General features: G+C 36.9%; 1 protein-coding gene across 6 annotated transcripts in view; it reads left to right on the forward strand.

Moving 5' to 3' along the window:
* The window catches only part of sorbs3 (sorbin and SH3 domain containing 3), a 75,871-nt gene that overhangs the window by 43,658 nt on the left and 6,752 nt on the right, over positions 1–25,461 (forward strand). For 4 of the 6 annotated variants that reach the window (XM_079827933.1, XM_079827935.1, XM_079827934.1 and 1 more), the window contains 14 exons: positions 1,588–1,727; positions 4,792–4,855; positions 6,670–6,693; positions 6,942–7,035; positions 7,163–7,256; positions 12,680–12,754; positions 13,288–13,395; positions 15,990–16,045; positions 18,060–18,124; positions 21,489–21,538; positions 21,624–21,670; positions 22,470–22,584; positions 22,958–23,083; positions 24,749–25,252. In XM_079827933.1, the coding sequence (XP_079684059.1) occupies positions 1,588–1,727; positions 4,792–4,855; positions 6,670–6,693; positions 6,942–7,035; positions 7,163–7,256; positions 12,680–12,754; positions 13,288–13,395; positions 15,990–16,045; positions 18,060–18,124; positions 21,489–21,538; positions 21,624–21,670; positions 22,470–22,584; positions 22,958–23,083; positions 24,749–25,252 (1,562 nt within the window). The remainder of the gene's footprint in view (positions 1–1,587; positions 1,728–4,791; positions 4,856–6,669; positions 6,694–6,941; positions 7,036–7,162; positions 7,257–12,679; positions 12,755–13,287; positions 13,396–15,989; positions 16,046–18,059; positions 18,125–21,488; positions 21,539–21,623; positions 21,671–22,469; positions 22,585–22,957; positions 23,084–24,748; positions 25,253–25,461) is intronic. The other 2 variants (XM_079827937.1, XM_079827938.1) reach the window with 2 other exon arrangements.

Below are 25,461 nucleotides of genomic sequence, written 5' to 3' on the forward strand. Positions count from 1 at the left end.
TTATTATAACTCCAACTGTGTTCGTCTGAAAGAAGAATGTCATATACACCTACACTGTAAATTCTAAAAAGTTCAGTTTACTTAAAAAAAGTTTGGAAACCGATTGCCTTATTTTTGCAAAGCAAACTTAAAGGGAAAACTGAAGTTAAGATAATAATCAGCTAAAAGTAAAGAAAGCAAGCTCTTCCCAAGTAAATTAAGTAATAAATATCAAGTTAGTTTAATGTCAATTTTAGTTAACATACTCTATAATATTTACTAATCTTGCTGAAGATTTAATAGTAAGATTACTTAAATAATTCCATTTAACAGCATTAAAATGTATTCTGAAAACATATTAAATACTATTATTCTCAACATGGTTTTAATCTGCCATTTTAAGCTACGTAGACTTAAAAAAATATGTGCAATCGGTTTCCACACTTTCTTCAAGTAAAGTGAACATATTTTTAGTAGTTCAACTAGCATGAATGCACTTAACACTCAATTAAGTAAGCTTAATTGCATCAAGTTGTTCTTACTTAAACCATTTAAGTTATGTTGACATAATTCTATCTGTGATCTGAGGAAGTGTACTCCCAGAATGCATTGCGGCACGAATAAATGAATTTTCAGCTTTGTTTTACCATTTTATTTGCTGTCTTTTGTCAGTATAACCCCAATAATGACAGCAAATAAACTAGTAGTGGTCTTATTAAGTGTAAAAAACAACAACAACATTGTTACCATTGTTGTGTTTTGCATGCTGAATGTTGAAGTCTGTGTGTGACTGGTCATGTGACTGGTGACATGGTCAAGTTCGTCATAAGTGTTAGCAATAAAATGTTAAAAGAACATTAATTGGCATTCAATATTTATATATGTGTGTGTGTGTATATGTGTGTATGTATGTATGTATGTATGTATGTATACAGGGAACACTAATCACCATAATGGTGAGAAATTTTAGGAAATTAACATAAATGTATAAAGTCAGCTTATATGACACTCTCCCAAAATATTTAGATGTATTGTCAATAACATTCAAAATGACTGAAAATGAGTGAATGCAACTAAGAAGAACGATGACTGCAGAAGTGGAGGAAATTAGTGAAAAGTCTATTAAGAATTGCCCCGCCTCAACCTTTTGCCCGGCCACCTGTTTTATTTGCTTTGGCAAAATTGTACTCAAACCAGTCAAGTAATGTTTACTTGTGTTTTCTGAGTAACAAATGCATTAGCATGCAAATAGTTCAGATTACTAATTTTTTTAAAGTAAGTTCAACAAATTATTGGACATTAAGTAAAGTTAATTAAAAAGTCTAAGTAAGAACAACTGTTGGATTTTACAGTGAAAGGAGGACTTGAGGGTGAGTAAATCATGGGCTGATTTTAATTTTTAGGTGAACTAACCCTTTAGTGCATGTTTCTCTCAAACAGTCAAAACATTTGATTTCATTAGTTGAATTAGTAAAATTATTCTTTCTCTTATCTTTGGAGATAAGTAAATATAAGAATAGGTTTCTGTCCTAGAATTAGAAATTAGAAATAAAATAGATACTATGCAATTCCATATGTGTTTAATTTGTCATCTCTCCACCCTTTTAGTTGGATTATCCAATGGTGGAATACAGAGTGGAGGTTCTGTCACTTTGCCCAGGACTTCTGCCACCCGAGAGGAGCGCTTAATAAAGTTCTCTGGAATTGGTCCTGTAGATGAGACAGGCATGCCAATCGCATCCCGATCTGTGAGTCTCACCCAAGCGGCAACCTCCCGCAGTTTCTCTTGAAGCCAATACAGAAGTGACTTAAACTGCGTTTCATCAACTGGCCACTAGGGACAGGCTCCAGAAGGGAGCAGAATCTCATTGAGCCCCATGTTAAAAGGCCCAACTTTACAGTAGAAAAAAACATGTTTACAGCCTGGTACAAATTTTGGTTTTGGTCTATACGGTTAATTTTGCCCTTCATGACAACTGTGAGGGGGGTGAATTTATTTATAACTCTTTTGTTTACATTATATAAAGCCTTAAAGTTCTGCATAAATAAGGGCGTGGCCACTTTGAGTGATAGGTGGATAGCCAATTATCTTCTGTCTGTTAGTCATCGCGCTGCCAAGATGGCAACGGCTAGCTCGTCCCTACTTTACACTTCAAAACTGCTCTTCAGAATCCCTATGGGTGACGTCATGGACACTACATCCATATTTTGACCTATGGTCTCACCCAACATATTCTCTCTGAACCACTGCAATCCCAGAATGCATTCATGCTTCACACCTTCAGTGAGCTGGAAATTACAATGAAACCCATGGCCTTTTTATCCTGTATTCTGTATGGCTGTAAACCAGCCATGCATACACAGTGTGCTCGTTACATCCTTAAAACAAGACTAATGTACTTGATAAGGAAAACTGTGTAAGATAATCTAAGGTAACCTTTATCTGTGGGTGTAGATATTAAGAACTAGCCTGACGTTGTCATACTCAGATTCTATCAGAATATGAGTCTGATACTGCTCCATTGGGCTTTGATTATGAGGTGTGTTTCAACCGAACCAGGAAAGAAAATGCCTCTGCACTCAATTCGATAGACCTACAACCAATCAGAGCAACAGAGCGACTCAACCCAAGCGCTCTTTGGTGACGTGCATGATTATGTTACTGTTGATCATCTGTCCATCATTGTATAAAGCCCACCCTGACAATTTGATTGGTCCGAACAGCTCTGGTTAGAGCATAGTTGCTCCACAACGGATGAAGTCCAGACCGAACTTGCCGACCTCAAATGTTGTGGGCGAGGCAAAGTTCGGCTGGCATCCAGGCTAATTAAGAACATCTCTTGTATTGTTTATTTTTCTTAGCCCATCTGAAAATTGTTTGTCTTGTTCTAAATATAAATCTGACTGATGAGACATATTCAAGATATAAAATATTATATATTAAAAATTCAAGGTATATTTTAAGAAGATGAATGGTAATATTTTATGCAGTTTTGCTTCTTAAAGGCACAATATGTAAGATTTTTGGATATAAATATCCAAAAACAACCAGAATAATGTTAGATATTTTGTGACTTGTGTACTTAAATTATCCCAAATGTTTCCATGAGTGTTTAAATCCAGAGAAATAAGCCATTTTAACCAGGACACGGACTGTGTCCGTGTGTTGCCTATCAATGACATCATACCCGCGTTACCCTCAGTTTTATTTTGTAGAAACCATGGAAACACCAAACACGCTTTAATATATTGAGTGTGAATACCATCACGATTGAAAATGTGATGCTGATTTCTATGACAGTTTAATAAACAAGTAATTAATATTAGGTCACTTTCATTTGAGACGCAATATTGACTGTTTTTGTTCTATATTAGCAGCGAAAATAGTTCCAAACAAAGATCACAGCAGAACCATAGCGTGTCTCACAGCAACACTCAAACATTTCCACATTTCACGACAAACCAATCAAATCTGTTTAATAAATATATATATATATATATATATATATATATATATATATATATATATATATATATATATATATATATATATATATATATATATATATATATATATATATATATATATAATTTGTTTTTAATTAGACCAAACACATTTTTATTTTTATTCAGGTGTTACGTATCTACAAAACTATGACTTTTGATAACTGTAGCCTATTGTTTAAAAAAAATTATTGCAAGGACTGGTGGTTGGTGACTTGAGTTGGTAAAGGAAGACAGGCTCATCCAAGGCAGCACTAGTGACTCACAGGGCGGGCCAGGCCCCCCAATGCCCGCTCATGGTGCCGGGACTGACTGCGAGTACCATGTTTTACCATGCCTAATATCTATCTAGCTTACTGCAGTGTGCGTCTCAGAAACTGCAGAGCGAACGCACAGAGTAGGATTATAACAACTTTCAACACACTCAAATGTATCTAATGATAGAACAGCGCTGCGTTACCCCTCATGCGCATGACCGGAAAAAGCAGAAGCGGCCGTCTGCGGCATAATAAAAGCTCTGCGTAATCAAGGCATCATCAAGCTACACCTTTATTTTGAATTGACCTCTAGCAGTGAAAAATTACATATTGTGGCTTTAAAGGGGCTATATGTAGAATTCAGAAAATATGTAAGCATTCGTTTCATGTGTCCAAACGAACTTAAATGTTGCATCCTTTTGATTTTCCCTGCAAAAACTTCCCGAGTACTTAGTAGTAGAAAGTAGTAGAAATTTATAATAAATGTATTTTGTTTTAAAAACAACAGATCACTTTAAAATAAATGCATATGTTGCACTAATTTGAACGATCTGAGCGCATGGTCTGAAGGGCATGGCGCAGGTGAACTTAGGGCGTGTCGAAATCCACTTTTGCTAGTTTAATGACAGAAAAAAATGGTCGGCACGCCCGGCACATGGTCCAAAAGGGTTGTACCTAGTGTTTGTTGGTCAATGGCGCAATCATTTTCAGTTGCCCGAAATAGCAACGCGCCAACAGCGTGCCTGAACACACCTTGTTTTAAGACCAGCACACCCATGGGCAAACATATGGGCACAAGTGCATTTGCTATTTAAACAACGTGGCACTGGACATGAAATTATAACTGCGTCAGGCTGAAACTAGAAAAAAAAAAAAACTGTGTCACGCCTGGCGTGATGATTTTTAGAATTTACTAGAATACATTTGTTGAAGTTTTTTATTTTGTTGAGACATTTTACATTTTACAAAATATTTTTTACAGAGTTTATGCCATAATATTTTGTTTTTATTTTGAAGAATGCATTTTTCTCTTTCCCAACTCTTTCACCAGAGCGTAAACAAGCCTAAGGACTGGTATAAGAGCATGTTCAAACAAATCCACAAGAAACCAGAGGGTATGTGCTTTCTCTCACTCTCTCTCTCTGAAACAATGAGGAAATTCCTCTCTGTTATTGTCTGTCACATTTCGCATGGTCCAGAAAGAATAAAGCCAAACTCTTGCCTAGAAATGTTAGACCTCATTTCTTGAACATTGTTTAACCTTTCACCACATGTGGAACTGCATGAGAAACTGCACAATTGACCCTTTGAAAATGGAACCAGATAGGCTTTACTGAGCATGATGGGATTACCGCACTGTGAAACTTCTGAGTTAGAAGATACCGATTTCAAACTCTTAAAAATGTCAAGAGCAGGAACTATAATTGTAAATAACAAATAAAACTGGTTTTAGGACAACAGCAAAAGAAAAGCATCAGAAGTGTGGAGTATTGCTGTAACACGAACTCCAGCTGAAATGTATGCACTGCTTTACCACTAATTACTGTTACAAAACTTCACAAAAACCCTCTAGGATATTTGGCCAGAGTCCTGAGCTTGATTAATATACAGAGATTTGCTGTTGCAGTTTAATAACTGGAACAGCACCTGATGTAGTTGAGTAATTATGAATAGCATAATGCAGTGTTAACACAGCTTGCTCAATTTGTTTCTTTAGACACCTTGTTTGACTCAGACTTATTGAGCTTATAGAGAGAAAGAAGTTAATAGCGAGCTGTCATATGGTAAGCTTACATGGTATCTGGTCTTTAAATAGTACAAGTAGTTGATTTAAATGACACTTTTAGACTTACAGTACAGTTATTACAGACAATCTGCCTTGTTGTGATAGTGTAATAGTTCATGAATTGCTCTGTGCTAACCAGCAACCTATTGCTTAAAGCTTATACCATCACATTCACCCCTTAGATATTGATATTATTTTAGCTAATAACTATAAAGATGCAGCCAAATATCTGAAATTCAGTACAGATAAAACATGTTTTCTTAGTTTCAGGCATTTAATTGGTTATAGGTATTATTGATTTTGGTATTATATTATTGATATTTTTTGTTATGGTCAATAACTGATACACAATGATGTTAAAATTGCTGCAGTTCAAAACTTTAAGGGTCAATAAGAATATCTAATGTTTTTAATGTTTCCTGTTCACCAAATGCATTTATTTTATAATGCTGCATTTATTTGATTAAACAAATACAGTAAAACTATAATATTGTTAAATTGTTTGATTAATTTTCTATTTTATAGTTTTCTATTTATACATTTTAGATTTAAGATAGTCTTCAGTGTCATATGATTCTTCATAAATCATTTTAATATGCTGATTTGGAGCTCAAAAACCGTTCTTATTTTCAGTGTTGCAGGCAGCTGTGCTGAATTACAAATATTTTTATTATAAAAACCCCGTTTTGATCATTATTTTTTATACATGTTGCATATACTAACTATAGTAATTATAGTAAGTAATTAACTACAGTAAATTAGGCATAATTAACCAAACCAAAACCTATAGTAAGAACATGTTAATGAATATTAGTACTTAATTATATACCACCTTAAATAAAGTGTGACCAAAAACCTTTCTGAACCCAATGTTTTTAGTGTATACACTTCTATACTATTTTGTCTAAATACATTTAAAATAAAAGATTAAAGCTAATTACATTGATATTAAATAATAAGGACAAATGAGCCTTTACTATTTAATATCAAATTTAATATAATATAATATTGATACATTTTAAAAAATTCTAATATTGGCTCATAACCTAGCATTTTATAATGCATCCCTAATAAGTTAGTCATGCTAAATAGCTAGTTAGTGTCATTTATTCTAATTTAGTTTTGTATGTTTTACTCATGTAGAGCCTGAGCTTGACTGGAGAGAAAGTAAGTAGCAAAATTCTTATATTTTATATGAAAACATCTTTATTTCTGGCTCTGTATTATCTAACTACTCAGCCAAACTGAAGCATAAATTGTGCTACAATTACTGTATGTGTTTTACAGTTATTTGAGTCTAATGAAAACGTTAAAGCATTCTGTTTGATGTATTTGGATAAACACAGTATTCTCACATTGAATAAAAGTGTGAAACTTCTATAAGCGCTCATTGATATGTGTTTTAATGCCGACAGGGAGGCTGTCATCATCGCCTCCTCCAGATTCTGCCCAGCAGGACAGGCGGTCAGACCCTTTTACTCTCACCCCGCATGGAGCCCTGCCTGACTGGTGAGAGAGAGAGTTAGAGAAGTTACAGATACACTGGGCAGGTTAGGATCTGTTGCTGCAAGAACCAACAATGATTGCTTAGTAAAGTGGCCTGTCTTTTGTTTGTGTGTACGGGGTTTTTTTACAGGGCTGATCTGGGCGATACAGGGAAGCACCCAGAACCAAAGAGTATTTTTGACTTTGAGCCTGGAAAGGGAGAAGCGGTAGAAGATCGTAACAAGGTAAGAGACAGCTGTCATCCACCATAAGCTGAGCATCTGACAACCTCTTCATGCAGTTTAACAAGAAATATTGTCATTTAAACATGCAAAAAGACTGGTGGGGGTCTATGTATTATAATGATTTGTAGGAAAATGTTTGAGCCAAAAATTATCCAGATTTTCTAGTTTGCCAGTTGTCTGTTGAATGCCTTTTTGTTACTGCCCATTGGCATTTGTGAGTGGGTTTGACAAAACAATATAAGTGAGGGGAAATCTGTACAGTGTAGTGCTGTATTGACAGTTACATCCATTAAGGCAACCATCACTATTTCTAATGCTCATGCTCAGACTAGGGTTCATAAAACATGCTTAAATGCTTGGCACTTTCAAATTAAATTCGACACCCACGTTTTAAAATGAGTGGCATGCCATAAAAGATTGAGTGATTGAGAAGGTGCTGCATACAGTACTGTAGTTGTGCCTGTCTTGCTGGGCAGAATTTGGGCGATGAGAGGATGACCATTAAAAAAAAGACATATCAATTGCCCCTTTCAAACAGCAATCCTGTAGCCTGACGTTGTCATACTCAATTCTAGTCAGAATATGAGTCTGATACTGCTCCGTTGGGCTGTGATTATGGGGCGTGTTTCAACCGAACCAGGAAAGACCTCAATTGGATAGACCAACGCATAACGTTAGTTGTCAAATGTCAACAGAACTCAACTGCACTGACAGTGTTGCCAAGTCCACGGTTTGTTTTTCCATGTCTGTGGGTTGAAGCGACCCCAATTATGTGATATTTAGACCCAGGAAAACCCCCCACATTTTTTACCCCCCAAACGCCATTTTTTCCCGGATAACCCCCCGGAAAGCTATTGGGCTTGTTTTGGGATAGTTTAGAGTAGCAATTGGGCGTGTTTTGTTGTGAAAACTTGGCAACCCTGTCTGCACGCACGTTGGAAGAAGTGAGTTGCCGGTGTTGTAAAAAAGAATTTTAGGATACACAGAGTACTTGCCAACAAGATCATCATTTCTGAGAGAAATAGTGAAGGTGAATGCATATACGAACAAGTTCTCCGTTTAGGATTAGAACAAATTCAACCCAAGCCCTCTTTGGTGACGTCACCATTTAGCATCTGTCCATCATCGTCTAAAGCCCGCCCTGACAATTTGATTGGTCTGAACAGCTTCTGTTCGGGCATAGTTGCTCCACAACGGATCAAGTCCAGACCGAACTTCCCGAGCTCAAATGTTGTGGGCGGGGCTAAGTTCGGCTGGCATCCAGGCTAGCAATCCTGGTAAATTACCGTACAATTACCAGAATTACTTTTCCGGTAAATACACAAATGTGCTGTTCACACAAGCAACTGCGTTACGTCTTTTTTACAGGTAAGATTCCATTCCCACATCAGTACCAAAATACTGGTGTTGTGTCAAAGTCTGTTTTCCCTATGTTTCCTGTGGACTGTCCCTACCAGTAATCTTAGGGGAAAGACTTTGACGTAAGACCAGTAAACCTTTAAATGCTGAGCCGTCGTCTTCATCCACATGAGGGGAAGCGCTTTAGTTTCACTATGTGACAATTTTTTTTTTCTGATTGACAGGCGTAAGGGGATGATCACACAGAATGGGGGTTTGCCCTAAAGGCCCACTGAAGTGCCTTGAAACGCGCAGCATTTTTCAATGTGTTGACGTAATTTCTACTGAAACAGGAAGATAGTTTGGGACATATCGAACAGCTCCTCCCCTTTTAAAAATAGCCAATAGCATTTTGTTTATATCACAGCTCGGCCAGAGCCATTGAGCTTGGTTAAGCTGCAGTTTCCTCCTTATCTCCTGCATATCGCTTTAAAATATAGCATTCTGTGCAGGATTCAAATTATTCCGATACTCTCGGCGGTTCACGTGACACTAACGTGAAACCAAACTTAATTCGCCCCAATGGAAAGCATATTTACACTGTCTGAATTGTTCCCTGTCCTCTTTATTGTGCACTATGTGCCATTCACCATGTAGAAAATAGTAAATGTGTGAACAAGTGACCGGTTTTAGCCACAGCTTCAGCATCTATTTGGGTCTGGGATGCTTAGATTCTAGAGCATTTGATTGGACAGAAAATCTGATGAGAAGCTTAAGTGCAGAATGATATCATCAAAATCATTGATCCATGTTGGCGGAAGTGAGAGACTGTAAGTTTTGAATACACTGTAAAAAATTTCAGGTCTCCAATTTAAAATTTTCCAATGACTGGTCACATCTACATTTTTTAGTTGGCCAAATTGAATTTCTGTGAATAAAATAGTATCAATTCACAGAAATTCAATTTGGCCAACTGAAAAATGTAGATGTGACCTGTCACTAGAAAATTTTAAATTAGAGAGGCCTGACATTTTTTACAGTGTACTTGTATCGTCTTAATACGAATTGTGTCATTGTTTTGGAGCACACTAGCTTATAGATAACAGTAAGACTAACATATTCATACTATAAGCCAAAAACTTAATGGGGACTTAAAAAAACACAAGACACATAATAGTTACTATAGTACTGCAGTCACTATAGTACGCAATAGTAACTGCAGAGCTGCAGCGCTGATGAATGGAAAACAAGGCAGGGTCTCGAGCACAAGACCCAGCACAACAGTCAGATGGCCGTATACATAGAAATGTTTACATAGAAAAACAATTAAAAGCAGCAGAATTTACCGTAAACAGCTCTGACAGACCTTTATGATTGGCCCAAAGCAAACATCTGACCTCATACCGGTGATCTTCAGTCTTTGTTCACACACAGCATTTTACTGGTAATGGTAACACTTTATCTTACAGTGTCCTTTTTATATATTATATACTTACCATATAATAACAGTTAATTATGCATAATTGCATGCAACTAACACTAAACCAAACCCTAATTCACTCTTATTCGCATGTCTCATATGTAGAAAATGCTAAAAGAAAATTGCCTTGCCGTCACATTAATTTATTTCATGAATCTTCATTGCATTTTTTCAATTAAGAAAAGAAATTTCATAAAAACGTGAGTAGTTTGCATCACTAGATAGTATATTACTGTCATTAGATGAACATTTCTATCATTAAACAATTGTCTAATACTTGCATCTACTTATGTCTTTTCACGAACTCTCGTTGCGTTGCGAAAGTGTCAGAATGACAGTAAGACCCGCCTTCTTTGATTTGATTGGCCAACTCGATCATTTTGACAGTGATGAATGCTGTTAGACCGCTGAGGTAGAGCAGCCTAAAAATTTAATCAGCCTTAAAAGTAACTTTAAATTTTTAGTCATCCTAAAAACAATCATCTTTACTCATTCTACACTAAAAGGATAAGATAAGACAAATAAAATAAGAAAATATGAATTGTATTTATTAGATTTTTTCATTCATAGCTCAAACAAAATCATTGGCTCTGGTCTTGATTACATTACTTCACTCTCAGAAAAATGTGCAAAAATTTTACCTTTAGCGGTACAACAGTTTTTATTGGGGCAGTATTCTTAAAGGGACGTATTTGTAACCCTTTTTTTACTTACCCTTGAAAGGTTCATAGAAAGTTCATAGTAGTGCCTTACCCGTTGAAAGTAAATGTTACTACTCTAAGGGGCTGTAATGTAAATCCACAGGAGGCAAGTGTTGAAGTTGAAACCAAGTGCAGTTTATTACAAGTGAACAAAACAAACAGGCCCATGCAAGGGGACAGGACATGCACCCTTGCAAAGCAGAGATGGGCCTGGGAGCATGGGCGGACCTGGGTCGTGGAGCATGGGTAATGCAGGCAGGCTAGGAAGCCAGGATGGCGCAGGCTAGGAAGCCAGGATGGCGCAGGCTAGGAAGCCAGGATGGCGCAGGAAGTTCAGGGGACCATGGAGGCGCAGACAGTTCAGGGGACCATGGCTGTGCCGGAAGTTCAGGGGACCATGGAGGCGCAGACAGTTCAGGGGACCATGGCTGTGCCGGAAGTTCAGGGGACCATGGAGGCGCAGACAGTTCAGGGGGCTAAAGAGGCACAGCCTCCGTGGCCTTAGGCAGGTACCGACCACGACTTGACTTGACTTTACTTGACTTGACACGACTTGACTTGACACGACTTGACTTGACACGACTTGACTTGACACGACTTGACTTGAAACATGAACTCACCAACAGTGGTACAGGGAAAAATACTGGACAAAAGACGCATGGCAAACACAAGGGCTTAAATACACAGAGACTAATGACTAACAAGACACACCTGTGAACAATCAAGGCAATAAACCAATGACAGAACTGAACTAAGAACCCACATGACTAAATCAACCAATGACCTTAGGTGTGTTCGACATCGGCTGCGGCTGGATGCAAACGATCTGCGAGAGTAGCCGCGTGCAGGTGGAGAGCCTAACATGACACAAGAGACTAGGGAAGCACATGACATGATCACATGAGGGTACAATGGAATGACATTGAACATGACAAAATATGAAAATGAAAATGAAACAAAACCAAAACACTTGACATTACAGAAGCTAATACTATTAGAGGTAGATAGAGTACAAAGTTGCCCCTTTAAGAGTACAATTCTAGCTTTTTTTCTGACAGTGTTGGATAATACATTTCTGTAATGTTATTTACTATGTTAATCAATGGGAAATTTAATGAGAAAAGCTTGTGTATTACAAAAGACGAGGAGCAAATTATATTAAACAAAAAGGTTGTGCAACAACAGATTCGGCTCAGAGGTTGTTCAGTTTTATAGGAATTTGCCAAATAGTTCCCTATTAATATGACAATGAAACATGATGGATATTATTTCCTATATTCTGTAGTTGTACTAAATGTACTAAATCATTTTAAACATATACCATCAGCAATTATGAATCAGATTGTCTTATTTGGTTCTGACATCACAGAGGCCCACAAAGTGGTGTCATTCGGGGGCCATGAGCGAATTTGGACTATTAGTTAACATAAATTCTCAGATTAAGAGTTTTGTCAGGACTCCTGATTGTTTATGACTGACTTTACGTCTGGCTCTGTGTGAATAAGAGAATAAAAGAATCTATTGTTTCATCTCTAGTTGTGGAGCTGAGTGAAGGAGAGCTGTCTTGTGATTCGTATTAAACCTGTTAACCGGTTGTGTGATTTAAAGTCACCATGGTTTTTAGGTTGTCAAGTGCCGTTACTTCTTTTCATTCTCTTTTCTCTCATTTGCCTTAATGTGACTGCTGTCATCTCATCTACTAAAGACAGCTTTGCTTTGTTGACATATTTGAAAGATGCATCACTTATGTCTTAATATGTTCTGGATGTCTGACTTGGCTTGGTTGTTAGCTGCCATTAATTTAAATTCTGCTCTTTAGATAACCATTACTTATTATTTGCCTAAATGTGGCTTAATTGTATTGTATGAGGTTGTAGTCTAACTTGGTATTTGATTTGTTTTAGTCTCTAAGGTCTGAGTCACAGCTGCCTTTATATCACACCCCGGTGAAACCTCAATCCCAATCTCCATCCATAGAGGTGAGTGTCTGCAGTTGTATACTTCTACATCAGACATCAGTCTGAACATATCTCGCTTTCTAACAATCTGTATTTAATTATTATATGAATAGCGAATCCCAACCATACATTTTTCTATAATAAATGTAATACTGTTAATAAGGTGCACATTATTTTCTGATTAAAGGTCTATGATCTGGTTAAATCTTTATTATGAAGAAGTTTTTTTCATGCTGTTGGAATATTCCTGTGTAATCAGCATAATCCGAATAAATGAAGGCTATTCCTTTTCTGCCATCCTCTTCCTCTTCTGCAAATACTGGTAGACGCTCTCTATTGCCATTTATTATGGTGTGTTGCGGAATTTCCAAATACCTTGTGATTTTTACACTATCAAAGTTCCATTAACATGAAATTGCACGAAGTCTCAGTCAGATTACATTTAGATTTGTGTGTTTCACCAATAGTTTTACATAAAATATAAATACCACACCAATAGTTTTACATAAAAATACCTATGCTATATGTCAACTGGTTGTCATGCTGTTGTCCAGGCGACACTGGTGTCGGAGCTGAACCGCTTTGAGGCGGAGCTGGACTCAGACATTCGTGGCCTGGAGAGGAAACTGTCACAGAAGCAGCAGCGGCGAGGCAGGGGTGAGGTACTGACTCTCCATTCTACAGATTCCACTCACTACATATATGCTACAATACAATATATAAAGCCTAAATGACAGAAAGATTGTTTGGCTGTACTTTAGAAGTTTGTAGAATATATATATACACACAGATTAGGCATAACATTATGACCGGTGAAGTAATACTGATTATCTCTAAACACGGCACCTGTTAGTGGGTGGGATATATTAGGCAGCAAGTAAACATTTTGTCCTCAAAGTTGATTTGTTAGAAGCAGGAAAATTGGCCAAGCATAAGGATTTGAGCACATTTGACAAGGTCCAAATTGTGATGGCTAGACGAGTCAGAGCATCTCCAAAACTGCAGCTCTTGTGTGGTGTTGCCGGTCTGCAGTGGTCAGTATCTATCAAAAGTGGTCCAAGGAAGGAACAGTGGTGAACCGGTGACAGGGTCATGGGTGGCCAAGGCTCATTGATGCACGTAGGGAGCGAAGGCTGGCCCGTGTGGTCCGATCAATCAGACAAGCTACTGTAGCTCAAATTGCTCAAGAAGTTATTGCTGGTTCTGATAGAAAGGTGTCAGAATACACAATGCATCACAGTTTGTTGCATATGGAGCTGCATAGCTGCAGATCAGTCAGGGTGCCCATGCTGACTACTGTATATATATTCTACAAAGTAAAACCAAACAATCTTCCTGTCATTTCTATTTAAATTTCAGTTCAACTTCTTGTGGTTTGTGGCCTGTTCATTTCAAAATAAAACAAATACTTTTCTTAAAGTTTTAGAGAGTGAGTGACAAAGAAAAACAGAGACACTGCAGTTAGATAAGACATGGAAGTAATTTGAGAAGTTATATTTGGCGTGCTGTAACAATCTCTCTAAATGGTTTTTAAATATTTTGGACTTTTAGCCAGACTTTAGCCATCCATTATGACCTCACTGATTTCTTTAAAATTCCCGCACCCTTCAGACGAGGTATTAGTCTTAATCTCGTACTTGTTGTGCCAAAAAAAAAGTCAATGGTTTTTTCTCAGTTTCTGGCCACTGCTGTTACCTTCCTGTCAGCGTGCTTCAGGTCGCTGGATGTAGGCCCTAATCTGACAGATGTGCATGCTGATCCTCTCTGTCACTTCCTGTCATGCTGAACAGCCAAAGTCTGAAGCCGCCCAACGCTGATCCTTTCATTTGAATCACGCCAGCCTACACAATGTCTGCTCTTTTTAATCCCACCCGTGTTTATCTGATCCTTTTCTTGCCATGCCATGACTCTCTTTCTGTTATTCTTAAAGAGACAGTTCACCCAAAAATGTTAATTCTGTCATCACCTGTCCTTCATTTCTTTCCAAACACACACACACAAATAAATAGATAAAAAAAACCTAAAAAAGACATATATTAGGCATAATTAATAGACTTCAGTTTATATATATATATATATATATATATATATATATATATATATATATATATATATATATATAATGTATAAAAAAATATATAAATACAAATAAATATAATGCTGCCTTCACGTGATATCAGAAATTTCATAATTCCCACTTCAGAAGTCGTGATTACGAGCTTGTTGTATTCAAGTGCTTTGTTGTCAGAATGAACATGCTTTGTTGTCAACCATATAACATTTACGATGCCATCCAGTCCGCTTTCTGATGATTTTGTAATTGTGGTCAAATGCAGGCTATTTTCGCTGTGTATACTATAAAACATACAATACACTTCAAATGATTACTTGTATATATATAAATATGCACTACATTAATGACAAGACAAGACGATCTAGCTGTTTTTTGGGGAAAAAAATAATAAATCATACCCGTCACAGCAGTAGTTCTCCCATGTTTAAAGTTTATGGTACGCCCATCTCGGGAATTTGGGTATCAAAGTTATTTCCAAACTTTTCAGTGGTAAACACGACATCAGAGGGTGTTCATGTAGAAATTTTTACCTAGGAAACTCGTATTTACAATTAGTCCATATATTTTATTTTATTTTATTTTATTTTATTTTATTTTATTTTATTTTATTTTATTTTATTTTATTTTATTTTATTTTATTTATTTATTTTATTTTATTTTATTTTATTTTATTTTTTTTTTTTTTATTTTTTTTTTTTTTATTTTTTTTTATTTTTATTTTTTTTTATTTTTTTTTTTTTTTATTTATTTTATTTTTTTTATTTATTTTATTTATTTTATTTATTTTATTTTATTTTATTTTATTTTATTAATTATATTATTATATAGATTTTTTTTGTTGTTGCTTAAATTTGAACAATTCTTTTAATCTAAAATTAGCTTTTGGCTCAACGAATACTGCACCTTTAATTGTTTAAGGCTTTATGACTCCCCATGTGCTTGTGAATTACAAATAGTTGAAATCTTAGCTGACTACATCACCAGTTCCATCTGATTCAGATTTACAAAGCAATGCAAAATACGTGGAGTATAGGACCCAGGGGAGCAGTGCAGCTCTCTGTGCAGGAATGGTCACCGCCTCTTGAGATTGCTTTCGAGCTGCTCCCAAATACTCCTGTTGAACTGTGTCTTTAGGAGAGTTCATGTGTTAGAGGTGAATGAAACGGTTGTTTCTACTTTCAGGGAGCTAAAGCCAACACAGCAGCCACAAGAACAGAAGAGAACAGACAAGAAAACAGGTAAGTCTCTGAGTTTACTTAATTATACTTTGTGGAAAATCTGTTCCTAAAAGTCAGCCAAATGTAACAAAACCTCATAAATAAACTTGTTTAAAAAAGTTTTTAGTAAAAATTCACTTTTTAGGATAGGGTCAGACTTAGACTATAGCAATTGTAATTAGTAATATAGTTAGTTATGTAGTTTTAAATGGCTTTTAAGTCATGTAAATATAAGCAATGTTTGAAGTATATAATATAATATTATAATATTTATCCTGCATCACAAATTCTCTGTATATATCTTATATGTATCATTATATTATAATATTAAAGTATATGTGAACAGGTGGGATGAAGTATTTTAATCTTTTGACAAAGCCAGAAGTACAAAAATCTTTACTGAAGTACGTTTCATCTTTGGTTTTGTAGAAATAATATCTGATAATGTGTCAGTCTAATTAATTATAATACAATGTGACACATGCAGTAGATTCTCTCTTGTTTTCACTCTCTTATTAAGGTCATATGACATGCCCGGCCTGTCTCCTTGTCTGATTGGTTAATTGTTGACTCTTTGGCCGGCGGCCCACATACCCGACCCCATGCTGAGTTCTTTGTGTGCCTGTACATGTGTGTGTGTATTTGTGAGAGTGTGTGGTCAAATTGAGGATGTCTTTACCTACATGCTTGTATTGTTCATCCTGTTGTATAGTAGTACAGTATTGGTTCTCAGACAGTACTCGACACAGTTTAGATCTCCGCAATTGTTCTGCCCACGTCACTGCTCCACACGCAGTTATCCCCCTCTTTATGAGCTTTGACACAGCAGAGCTATAAAAGGCAAAGTTTGGTTCTTCCAGGCCTGTACTTCAGATGTTCATGCCCATTCTGACACCTTTAGGTTCAGTATTTGCTCGCCAGGGGCCCGTATCTCACTGGATCTGACACATTCTTGAGTTCTCCCTCTGTTTTTCTGTGGCATGTTGATGTTTTCTGCCCCCTGCAGCCCCCTGCTGACTACCTCCCCACCCTCAAAATGCCATAAATGCCCCTGCTGCTACAAAAAGGATACAGAGTGTGGACAGTTTTACAGCTTTCCTTTTTCTGGAAAGATTAATAACCCTGGGGCTGAAAACCTGTAACTGGTTGTTGTGTTCAAGAATTGGTATGCTGCCCTTTCATTAACATATTTTTTGATATAATACACATTATACAGGACATTGTCAAGTATCACCTCAAGAAAAAAATCTGTAATATAAATAAATATTGTTAAAAAGGCACATTTACTTGAACAAAATTCTTAAAACGAGGAAAAAATTATTCAAGAGGTATTTTATCTATACAATATTATCTTGCACAGTATTATATTTTAAAGATGTTTAGAGCAGCAGCAACCTCCACCATTAGTTCACATGTGCATAAATATTCCCATAATTCAGACTGGATCCTCATAGCTGAGACAGACCATCTGTTGTGTTTTATGGAATTCTTCCTGTCTTCCTGGAGTCTCCCATGTAACTCAGAGGAAGGTTTATTGCTCAAAGCTCAGGAGACTGAGATCTGTGTTGTTCATTCGTGAATCAGTGTTGTCTTCATTTGTTTATTAAATTGTTCAATATAGAACTGTTAAATGAACGTGAATAGCTTAAATAGTTTGGTCTTGAAAGTTGTTGATGACAAATTGTTCATGTTCATTTTGAGTGCAGATTTTGGTGTCTTGCATGGCACATTTGAAAAATTTTTGAGACATTGTTGAGATTTTATCTGAAGATGCCTGAGATTATTATTTTTTACCTTTGGAGAAAAACCTGAGAAGGAGTCTCTAATTGATGACCATTTAATCTCTGCTGTCTAGGAGAAACATTTGAGACATGAAAGAGTTCTTCTTATTTTTTTTCCTCACTAATAGTAATAACTAATCATTCTTTTTAAGTGATTATGTCAGATGTGAACTTTCTCTCACTGTTTTTGACTTCATGTTCTTCATTTATATGGGATAGATGTGTCACATGATAGTTTTGTTTTTCTTTTCCAGCTATCCCATAATCCCTTGCTCTGCTGTAAAGCAGGGCACAACAGCAAGCTTCATGCATGCTGATGGTAAGAAACAGTCATCTTCCTATCCCCTCCTGTCCTCTTTTTCCTATTTCCTTGAACTTCTTGCCAATCTTCTCCTCTCCTCTCACTCCCCAAGGTTGCTTTGCACAATTAATGCAAAGTAAACACTTTTTTTTGTGAAATGAGGAAAACAAATTAAGTCGGGTCACTATTCATCAGGACGGGAAGTGTGCAACAAGGAGCAGGATGGAGGTCTTGATTGCAGATTTATCTAGTTGTTTTTCCTGGAGATTAATGTAGAAAGAGTCTGGGACTTTTAACACATTGTGCAGATGAAGGCCCATTGAAATGGTCTTGAGCAACAAAAAAAAGTTTTAATGATTCGACACATATGAGTATGAGTTTCTTTCTTCTGCTGAACACAAAAGAAGATATTTTGAATAATGTCGGTATCGGTAACCAGACAGTCGATGGGCCCCATTGACTTCCATAGTAGAAAAAAAAACGATTGAAGTTAATGGGGCCAATCAACTTTCTGGTGTTCAGCAGACGAAAGAAACTCATACAGGTTTGGAACAAGTTGAGGGTGAGTAAATGATGACTTTTCATTTTAGGGTTAACCATTCCTTTAAATCTTCAAAGGCCCTGTCCCAAATCAAACCCTAAGCCCTCGTGATCTTCTTCTGAGTCCGCACTTTCGTGATATAATGCCGCTTTGACTGCTGCATAGCTTGCCTCAGTGTGGGCTCGGCAAAAGTGCTCACCAAGGCGCATATCAGCCGCAAAAGGGACGTTTGCGGGCACCCTTCTGAAACCTAAAATGACAAACTAAATTTGCTAAAGAAAATACAGTAATATTGTGAAATACAAAGTTCTGTTATGAAGCTCTAGATGGCGCAGGCTAATCTGCTTGCAATCACATCATTCTCTATAGGGCAAAGCTGATTGGTTCCTGCTGTGTCAGTAGCCAATGAGCTCGCTGCTCAACTTTCAGCATTTAGGCCACGCCCACACCGGGCGTATCCAACATTCTCCATTGACTTTGCATTGCGAGAGGCTGCCTCCTTGTCATTTCGGACTTATAACAAAAAACAGCACAATGTCGAAAAGCTGCTATGTGACAGGGTGTACAGCAAACAAGCTACAAAACACAGAAATACGTTTTTATAAGCTGTCGACCCAAAAAAACAAGCGTTTAAGGAGACAAAAGTGGATACAGGCAATAAGACGTGAAGCATCAGCAGGAAGAATGGGAACATTTTGGAATCCTGATACTCAGTATGCCTCAGTATACCTATGTGTGCAGTAAACATTTAGTCACTGTTAAGTCAAATATCCAAATGTCAGTTTTATATATTATATTCCCTGTTGCTGATTACGTTCCCCTCTACTGGGTGTAGTTCTCAGTGTCGTGCTCTGTCTCAATTGCCTGTATCCACTTTTTTTGTCCTTAAAATGGTCACCCCCTTTTTTAAGAATACACATGAAAATGCACTATCCAGTCGGCACCAATAGCCTCGTGGGCAGTGCGCTGACATAAAGCGCTGTTGCGCTTCGGGCGACCCGAGTTCGAGTCCCGGGTTGTGGACCTTTCCCGATCCCATCCCCCTCTCTCTCTCTCCCACTTTGCTTCCTGTCTACCTACTGTCCTATCATAATAAATCTTAAAAAAAGAGAAAAAAAAGAAAATGCACAATCCAAAATTAAAGGGCTGTAATTTAAGACTGCTTTAAAATGTAGACCTAAGTTTGGTCTTGTTTTAAAGAAGACACTGCAGATTATTGAATATAGAAATTCCAAATATTAAAGTTATGGAAGTTTTAATTTACTACAAAAATGTTTTACTCTAAAATTAGTATAAAATCAAAGCCATATGTCTAACTAAGTTGTGTTCCAAGTTTGAAGTTGATATCATAACAATTGAAGTTCCCATGAGATTTTGTTTAGGTGCTATACCAAAAATAGCCACCGGGTGTCATCCAAATTCCATTGATTGTTTTTTTGATGCATTTTCCTGTACATTTCTGTCCAAATATCACTTCCATCACAAAACAGTCACCAAATATGGACCCTTGAGACTTGATATGTGTTTTGTCAAGATTAGAAAAGATTTTGATAAAATAAATGTGGTAATATGAAACATGACACCGCCCACTAGGGGAGGAGCCCGCTAGAAGAATTTAGAGTTCCGTTTACATGGTAACACAACGTCCGATTTCAATTTTGAGTTCGTAAGCTTTCGAATAATACCTAATTTATGATAATTACTAAAATATATGAAACGAAAAAAAGGCGATCAAAAAAAGAGCGCCAGGTGTCCCGCCAGCGGGACGGTCACAGTTAAGGCGTTAAACACTAGTTTTTTGGGTCAACATCTTATAAAAACTAATGAGTTTTTGGTTCTGGGTTTTGTTTAGCTTGTTTGATGTACACTTTGTCACACATCAGCTTTTAGACATTGTTATGTTTTTTGTTATAAGTCCGAAATGACGAGGAGGCTGCTTCACGCAATACAAAGTCAATGGAGAGTATTGTGCTATTGTACCCACATTGTACTATTGTACAACAGCAGCATGTCTTACTTGCTCACAGTAGCGTGTTGTGTATGTATTGGCAGTATCAAATCCCGTACTTGCTCGGCAGCAGCAGCACGCTCTAAGTTCTATTCCGCTAAGACCATTACTAATGTTGGGGATAACGCATTACAACTCAAGTTACGTAATCAGATTACTTTTTTCAAGTAACGAGTAAAGTAACAGATTACTTTTAAATTCACAACAAAATATCTGAGTTACTTTTTCAAGTAAGTAACGCAAGTAACTTTGTTTTCCCATTAATTAACGGACACCTCTCCCGTCCCCATGTTGAGAAAAATCAGGAGTAAGTACATAGGTGTTGTGTGTAAACATGATGGTTATTGTAGTTGTAGACTAAATGTTAGGATGTATTTACTAATCTTACTTGCACAAAAAAGATGCAGTATTCCTCGAATGATATATTCCTGAAAAGAATGTCCTTAAACAACAAATGATCAGACATTCCAGATTATTCCAGATCAACATCCTCTTACATAGGAGATTTACTGATCAAAGATAAAACTCCTCTGTGGAAACCCCTCATAACTCCTCTAATGTTTGGATTACAGTAAGGTATCCGGCTACAAAAAGAGGTTTAAGAGCCCATGTGCACAAAGGTCCTAGCCTATGGTGTGTAATCCATTTATTTGCAGCAGACAAGATAATTAGAGATACTTCACATGATCACAACATTCTTCACCCTCGGAGTCAGGCGTAAAAGTGCTTAAAGTTGAAGAAGCAACCAATAATTGCAAACAAACATGGATAATAGACACAATGCTGCTTATGAGTATTATGAGCTGATATCTGGTCTGCTCTTCCCTCTACAGGTCGCACACCCTCAGACATGGATTTCCCACCTAAGAAAGAAGAGCGAAAGGTACATTATTTGATCTCTTTCCTTGGAGTTTGGATGGAAAATACATTTTGACAGACTGTTTTTGACGCATGTTTTTCCAACACAGATGAAAGCAGCCCGAGCCAAATTTAATTTCCAAGCACAGTCACCAAAGTAAGTAGAAACAGAAGACACAACACAGATGTCATTATTCATAATTATTTTCAGAACTGGATATGGTAGAAGGATATGGGGAAGTCTGATTTAAAAAATAAAACTATTTGCAAATGCTACTAAATATATCTGATTTGTTATTCTGTATTATGCATTTAAAGGGATAGTTCACCCAAAAATGATATCCTATAATTTACTCACCCTCAAGACATCCTTGGTGTATATGACATTCTTCTTTCAGAAGGATAAATCTGAGTTATTTAAAATAAATGTCCTGACTACTCCAAGCATTATAATGGCAGTAAAAAAACATATTTAACATGTTATAAAGTAAAATATCTAGCTTCCGGCCGACCGCCTTCCATTTTAACTCACACAGAAAGTGTAACTCCTCTCCCTTTTCAAAATGCTTACACTACGTCCAACGTCATCAGTTACGCCAGTTGCACTTTTTCCGTTGAATATGGAATATAGTTCCATATTATAGTTGAATATGGAAGGCGGTATGGATTACTTTTATAATGAATGGATGCACTTTTTTGGGCTTCAAATTTTGGGCTGCCATTCACTGCCATTATAAAGCTTGGATTATCCAGTAAATGTTTAAATATAACTCTGATTGTATTCGTCTGAAAGAAGAATGTCATATACACATAGGAGGGCTCGAGGGTGAGTAAATCATGGGCTAATTTTCATTTTTGGGTTAACTACCCCTTTAATAATGTTTTACTACTTTTGTAATCACACACCCTTTATCTTTCCTAATCCATTATTATTCTCTTTGACCGCTCATCCATAGGGAGCTGACCATACAAAAAGGTGATGTTGTGTACATACACCGGCAAGTGGATGCCAACTGGTATGAAGGAGAGCATCATGGGAGAGTGGGAATCTTTCCCACCAGCTATGTGGAGGTATGTCAAGTCAAGTCACCTTTATTTATATAGTGCTCTAATAGTACAGATTGTTTCGAATTAGCTTTACAGTGATAAACAGGAAAATAAGGATCAATGATGTAAAGCATCTCAAAAAAGACAGTAGTATCATTATTCAGTCAAAGTCAGTTCAGTATTGATTCAGTTCAGTTCAATAATGGCATAAAGTTCATCACTTATGAAATAGTTCAATTCAGCTATAAAGTAGCTAGATGTCATCATCCAGCTCGATTCATTTCAAGTTTACTTCTCATTCAATAGTGTCAGTGCAGTCAAATCATGTGTATGCAAATGAAACACGGCATGTCGTCGTCTTTTATCATTAACATCCCTACTTATCTTGTCTATCCAGATTATTCCTCCAACGGAGAAGCCCACTCCAATAAAGTCTCCCACCATCCAGGTGTTGGAGTATGGAGAGGGCGTAGCCCTGTTCAACTTCAACGCCGATCTCCCTGTGGAACTGTCCTTCAGAAAGGTGACATAAATATCCCACACTCTACCATACACTACAACCAATTTATTATGTACAGTTCATTATCATAAAATATTTAACTCCAGACAATTTTTTTCGATTCTTAAAGGGATAGTTCACCCAAAAATGAAAATTACCCCATGATTTACTCAAGCCATTCTTCTTTCAGACGAATACAATCAGAGATATATTTAAAAAAATGTCCTGGCTCTTCCAAGCATTATAATGGCAGTGAATGGGAGCTCAAAATTTGAAGACTAAAAAAATTCCACTGATACGACGCATGACGCTGGACGTATTGTAAGCGTTTTGAACTGCATTACACTTTTTTTGTAAGTTGAATATGGAAGGCAGTCTGGAGGAAGCTAGATATTTTTCTTTTTAAAGTTGTAAATATGGATATTTTTCTTACAAAAACCCATCGATTCGCTTCAGAAGGCCTTTATTAACCCCCTGGAGACGTGAGGATTACTTTTATAATGGATGCACTTTTTCAAATTTTGGGCTCCCATTATAAAGCTTGGATTAAAGTCAGGACATTGTTTTATATAAATCTGATTGTATTAATCTGAAAGAAGAATGTCATATACACCCAGGATGGCTTGAGGGTGAATAAATCATAGCATTATTATTCACCCATTTTTGGGTAAGCTGTGGAAACCTTTTTAATAAAGCATTTGCTGCTGGTTTGAAATGTAAATATTTTTTAACCTTTCCTTGCCTTTAGTCATGCTCTTGTGTTCACTTGCCGCTAATTTCACAAGTTCCGTTGATCACTCAAGTAATAATAATTATGTAGCAGCCATCCTTTTAGTGCTCTTATGGTGTTTCAATTGTGAACAGATCTGTATTTGAATCAACTTGCATCACTGTAATGAATCAAAATCCTCATTGTTAGATGTTAAAGGGATAGTTCACCCTGCCCATACAAGTTTGGAGACATGAGGGTGAGTAAATGTCGACTATTTTAATTACAGTGAACTATCCCTTTAAGGCAGCGGTTCTTAAACAGTGCTCCAGGGTCTCTGCTAAATTCCACAGTGACCTCAAGATGACAAAATGAGCATTAAAATAAGACAAGACAACTAGAAAAAAATCGATTTCTTTAATTAACCCCCTTAACCAATGTTCTTTCTTTGAAGAACAAGGATTTCCGCTATCTTGAAAAACCTAAATATATGAAATGGCCTAATTATTAGCCATATATATATATATATATATATATATATATATATATATATATATATATATATATATATATATATATATATATATAAACATTAATCAAATATAAATATTACAATTATTTTCCACTAAGTCATGTACATCTCATGTCATGGGACCTTTGAATAATGTTGTGGACAGTGGGGAGCCTTGGAGTCAAACTGAGAAGCTGAGAACCACTGTTTTATGGCTTAAGTTTGGTAATTAGAGTAATGAATCTTAATTGTGTTATGTTCAGACATGTTAAGTGTTTTTGTGACTTCAAGTCTTTTTATAGTAAATTATACAGTTTCACCATTACACAAGCATCCAACCACAGAAAGTTGCGAATGACCAATCAGAGTCAAGTATTCCAAAGAACCCTGTAATAAGCGATGATATTTTACATCCAAACAGCATCAACAGCTGTCTTCTGTCTTGTTCTGTTTGTGGTCTCTGTATCAGGGCGAGGTGATCTCTATTGTCAGGCGTGTTGATGATCACTGGCTGGAGGGTCGTATCGCTGGCACCACCCGAAGTGGAATCTTCCCTGTCAGCTACGTCCAGGTCAACAAAATGCCTCGCACTAAAAGCAGTGATGACTTTCCTTCTTCTCCCACTACTACCCCAGAGCCTCTCAGTCCTGGCCGGCCACAGCACTCCCCCCTGTCCACCTTATCACGCTCCCCTGAACCCCAGCTTTCACCTCACAAACACTCCAGCCAATCACGCTCCCCTCTGTCACATGCACAGCCCACGTCTCCAAAACCATCAAACCATTTTTTGTTCTCGCCTGGCCCCACTTCATCCACCCCACTCAACAACAACTGGACTGGATTGCTGCACCCTCACAACCCATTGGAAAAGGACACCAGATCACCTGTGTCACCCTCCAATCATGTGCTGACATCTCTGCAGGGCCCGGGACTGCCAGCGAACAACAGCTCGCACCCTCCATACATCACACAGGTTTGTGCAGAGAAACAACACTACATGTATTTACATGTATGATCTTATGTATCAACCAGGCCCTATTAAGCCAATACATTTTTTTGTGAATAATGTGGCCAATGTACAATAGATTGGTACACCACCACTGAAAAGTTTGGGGTTAGTACGATTTTTTAAAGAAATTAATATTATATTCAGCAAATATCCATTAAATTGTCAAAAATTAC

Source organism: Gobio gobio (genome assembly GCF_949357685.1).
Source record: "Gobio gobio genome assembly, chromosome: 10".
Classification (NCBI taxonomy): Eukaryota; Metazoa; Chordata; class Actinopteri; order Cypriniformes; family Gobionidae; genus Gobio; species Gobio gobio.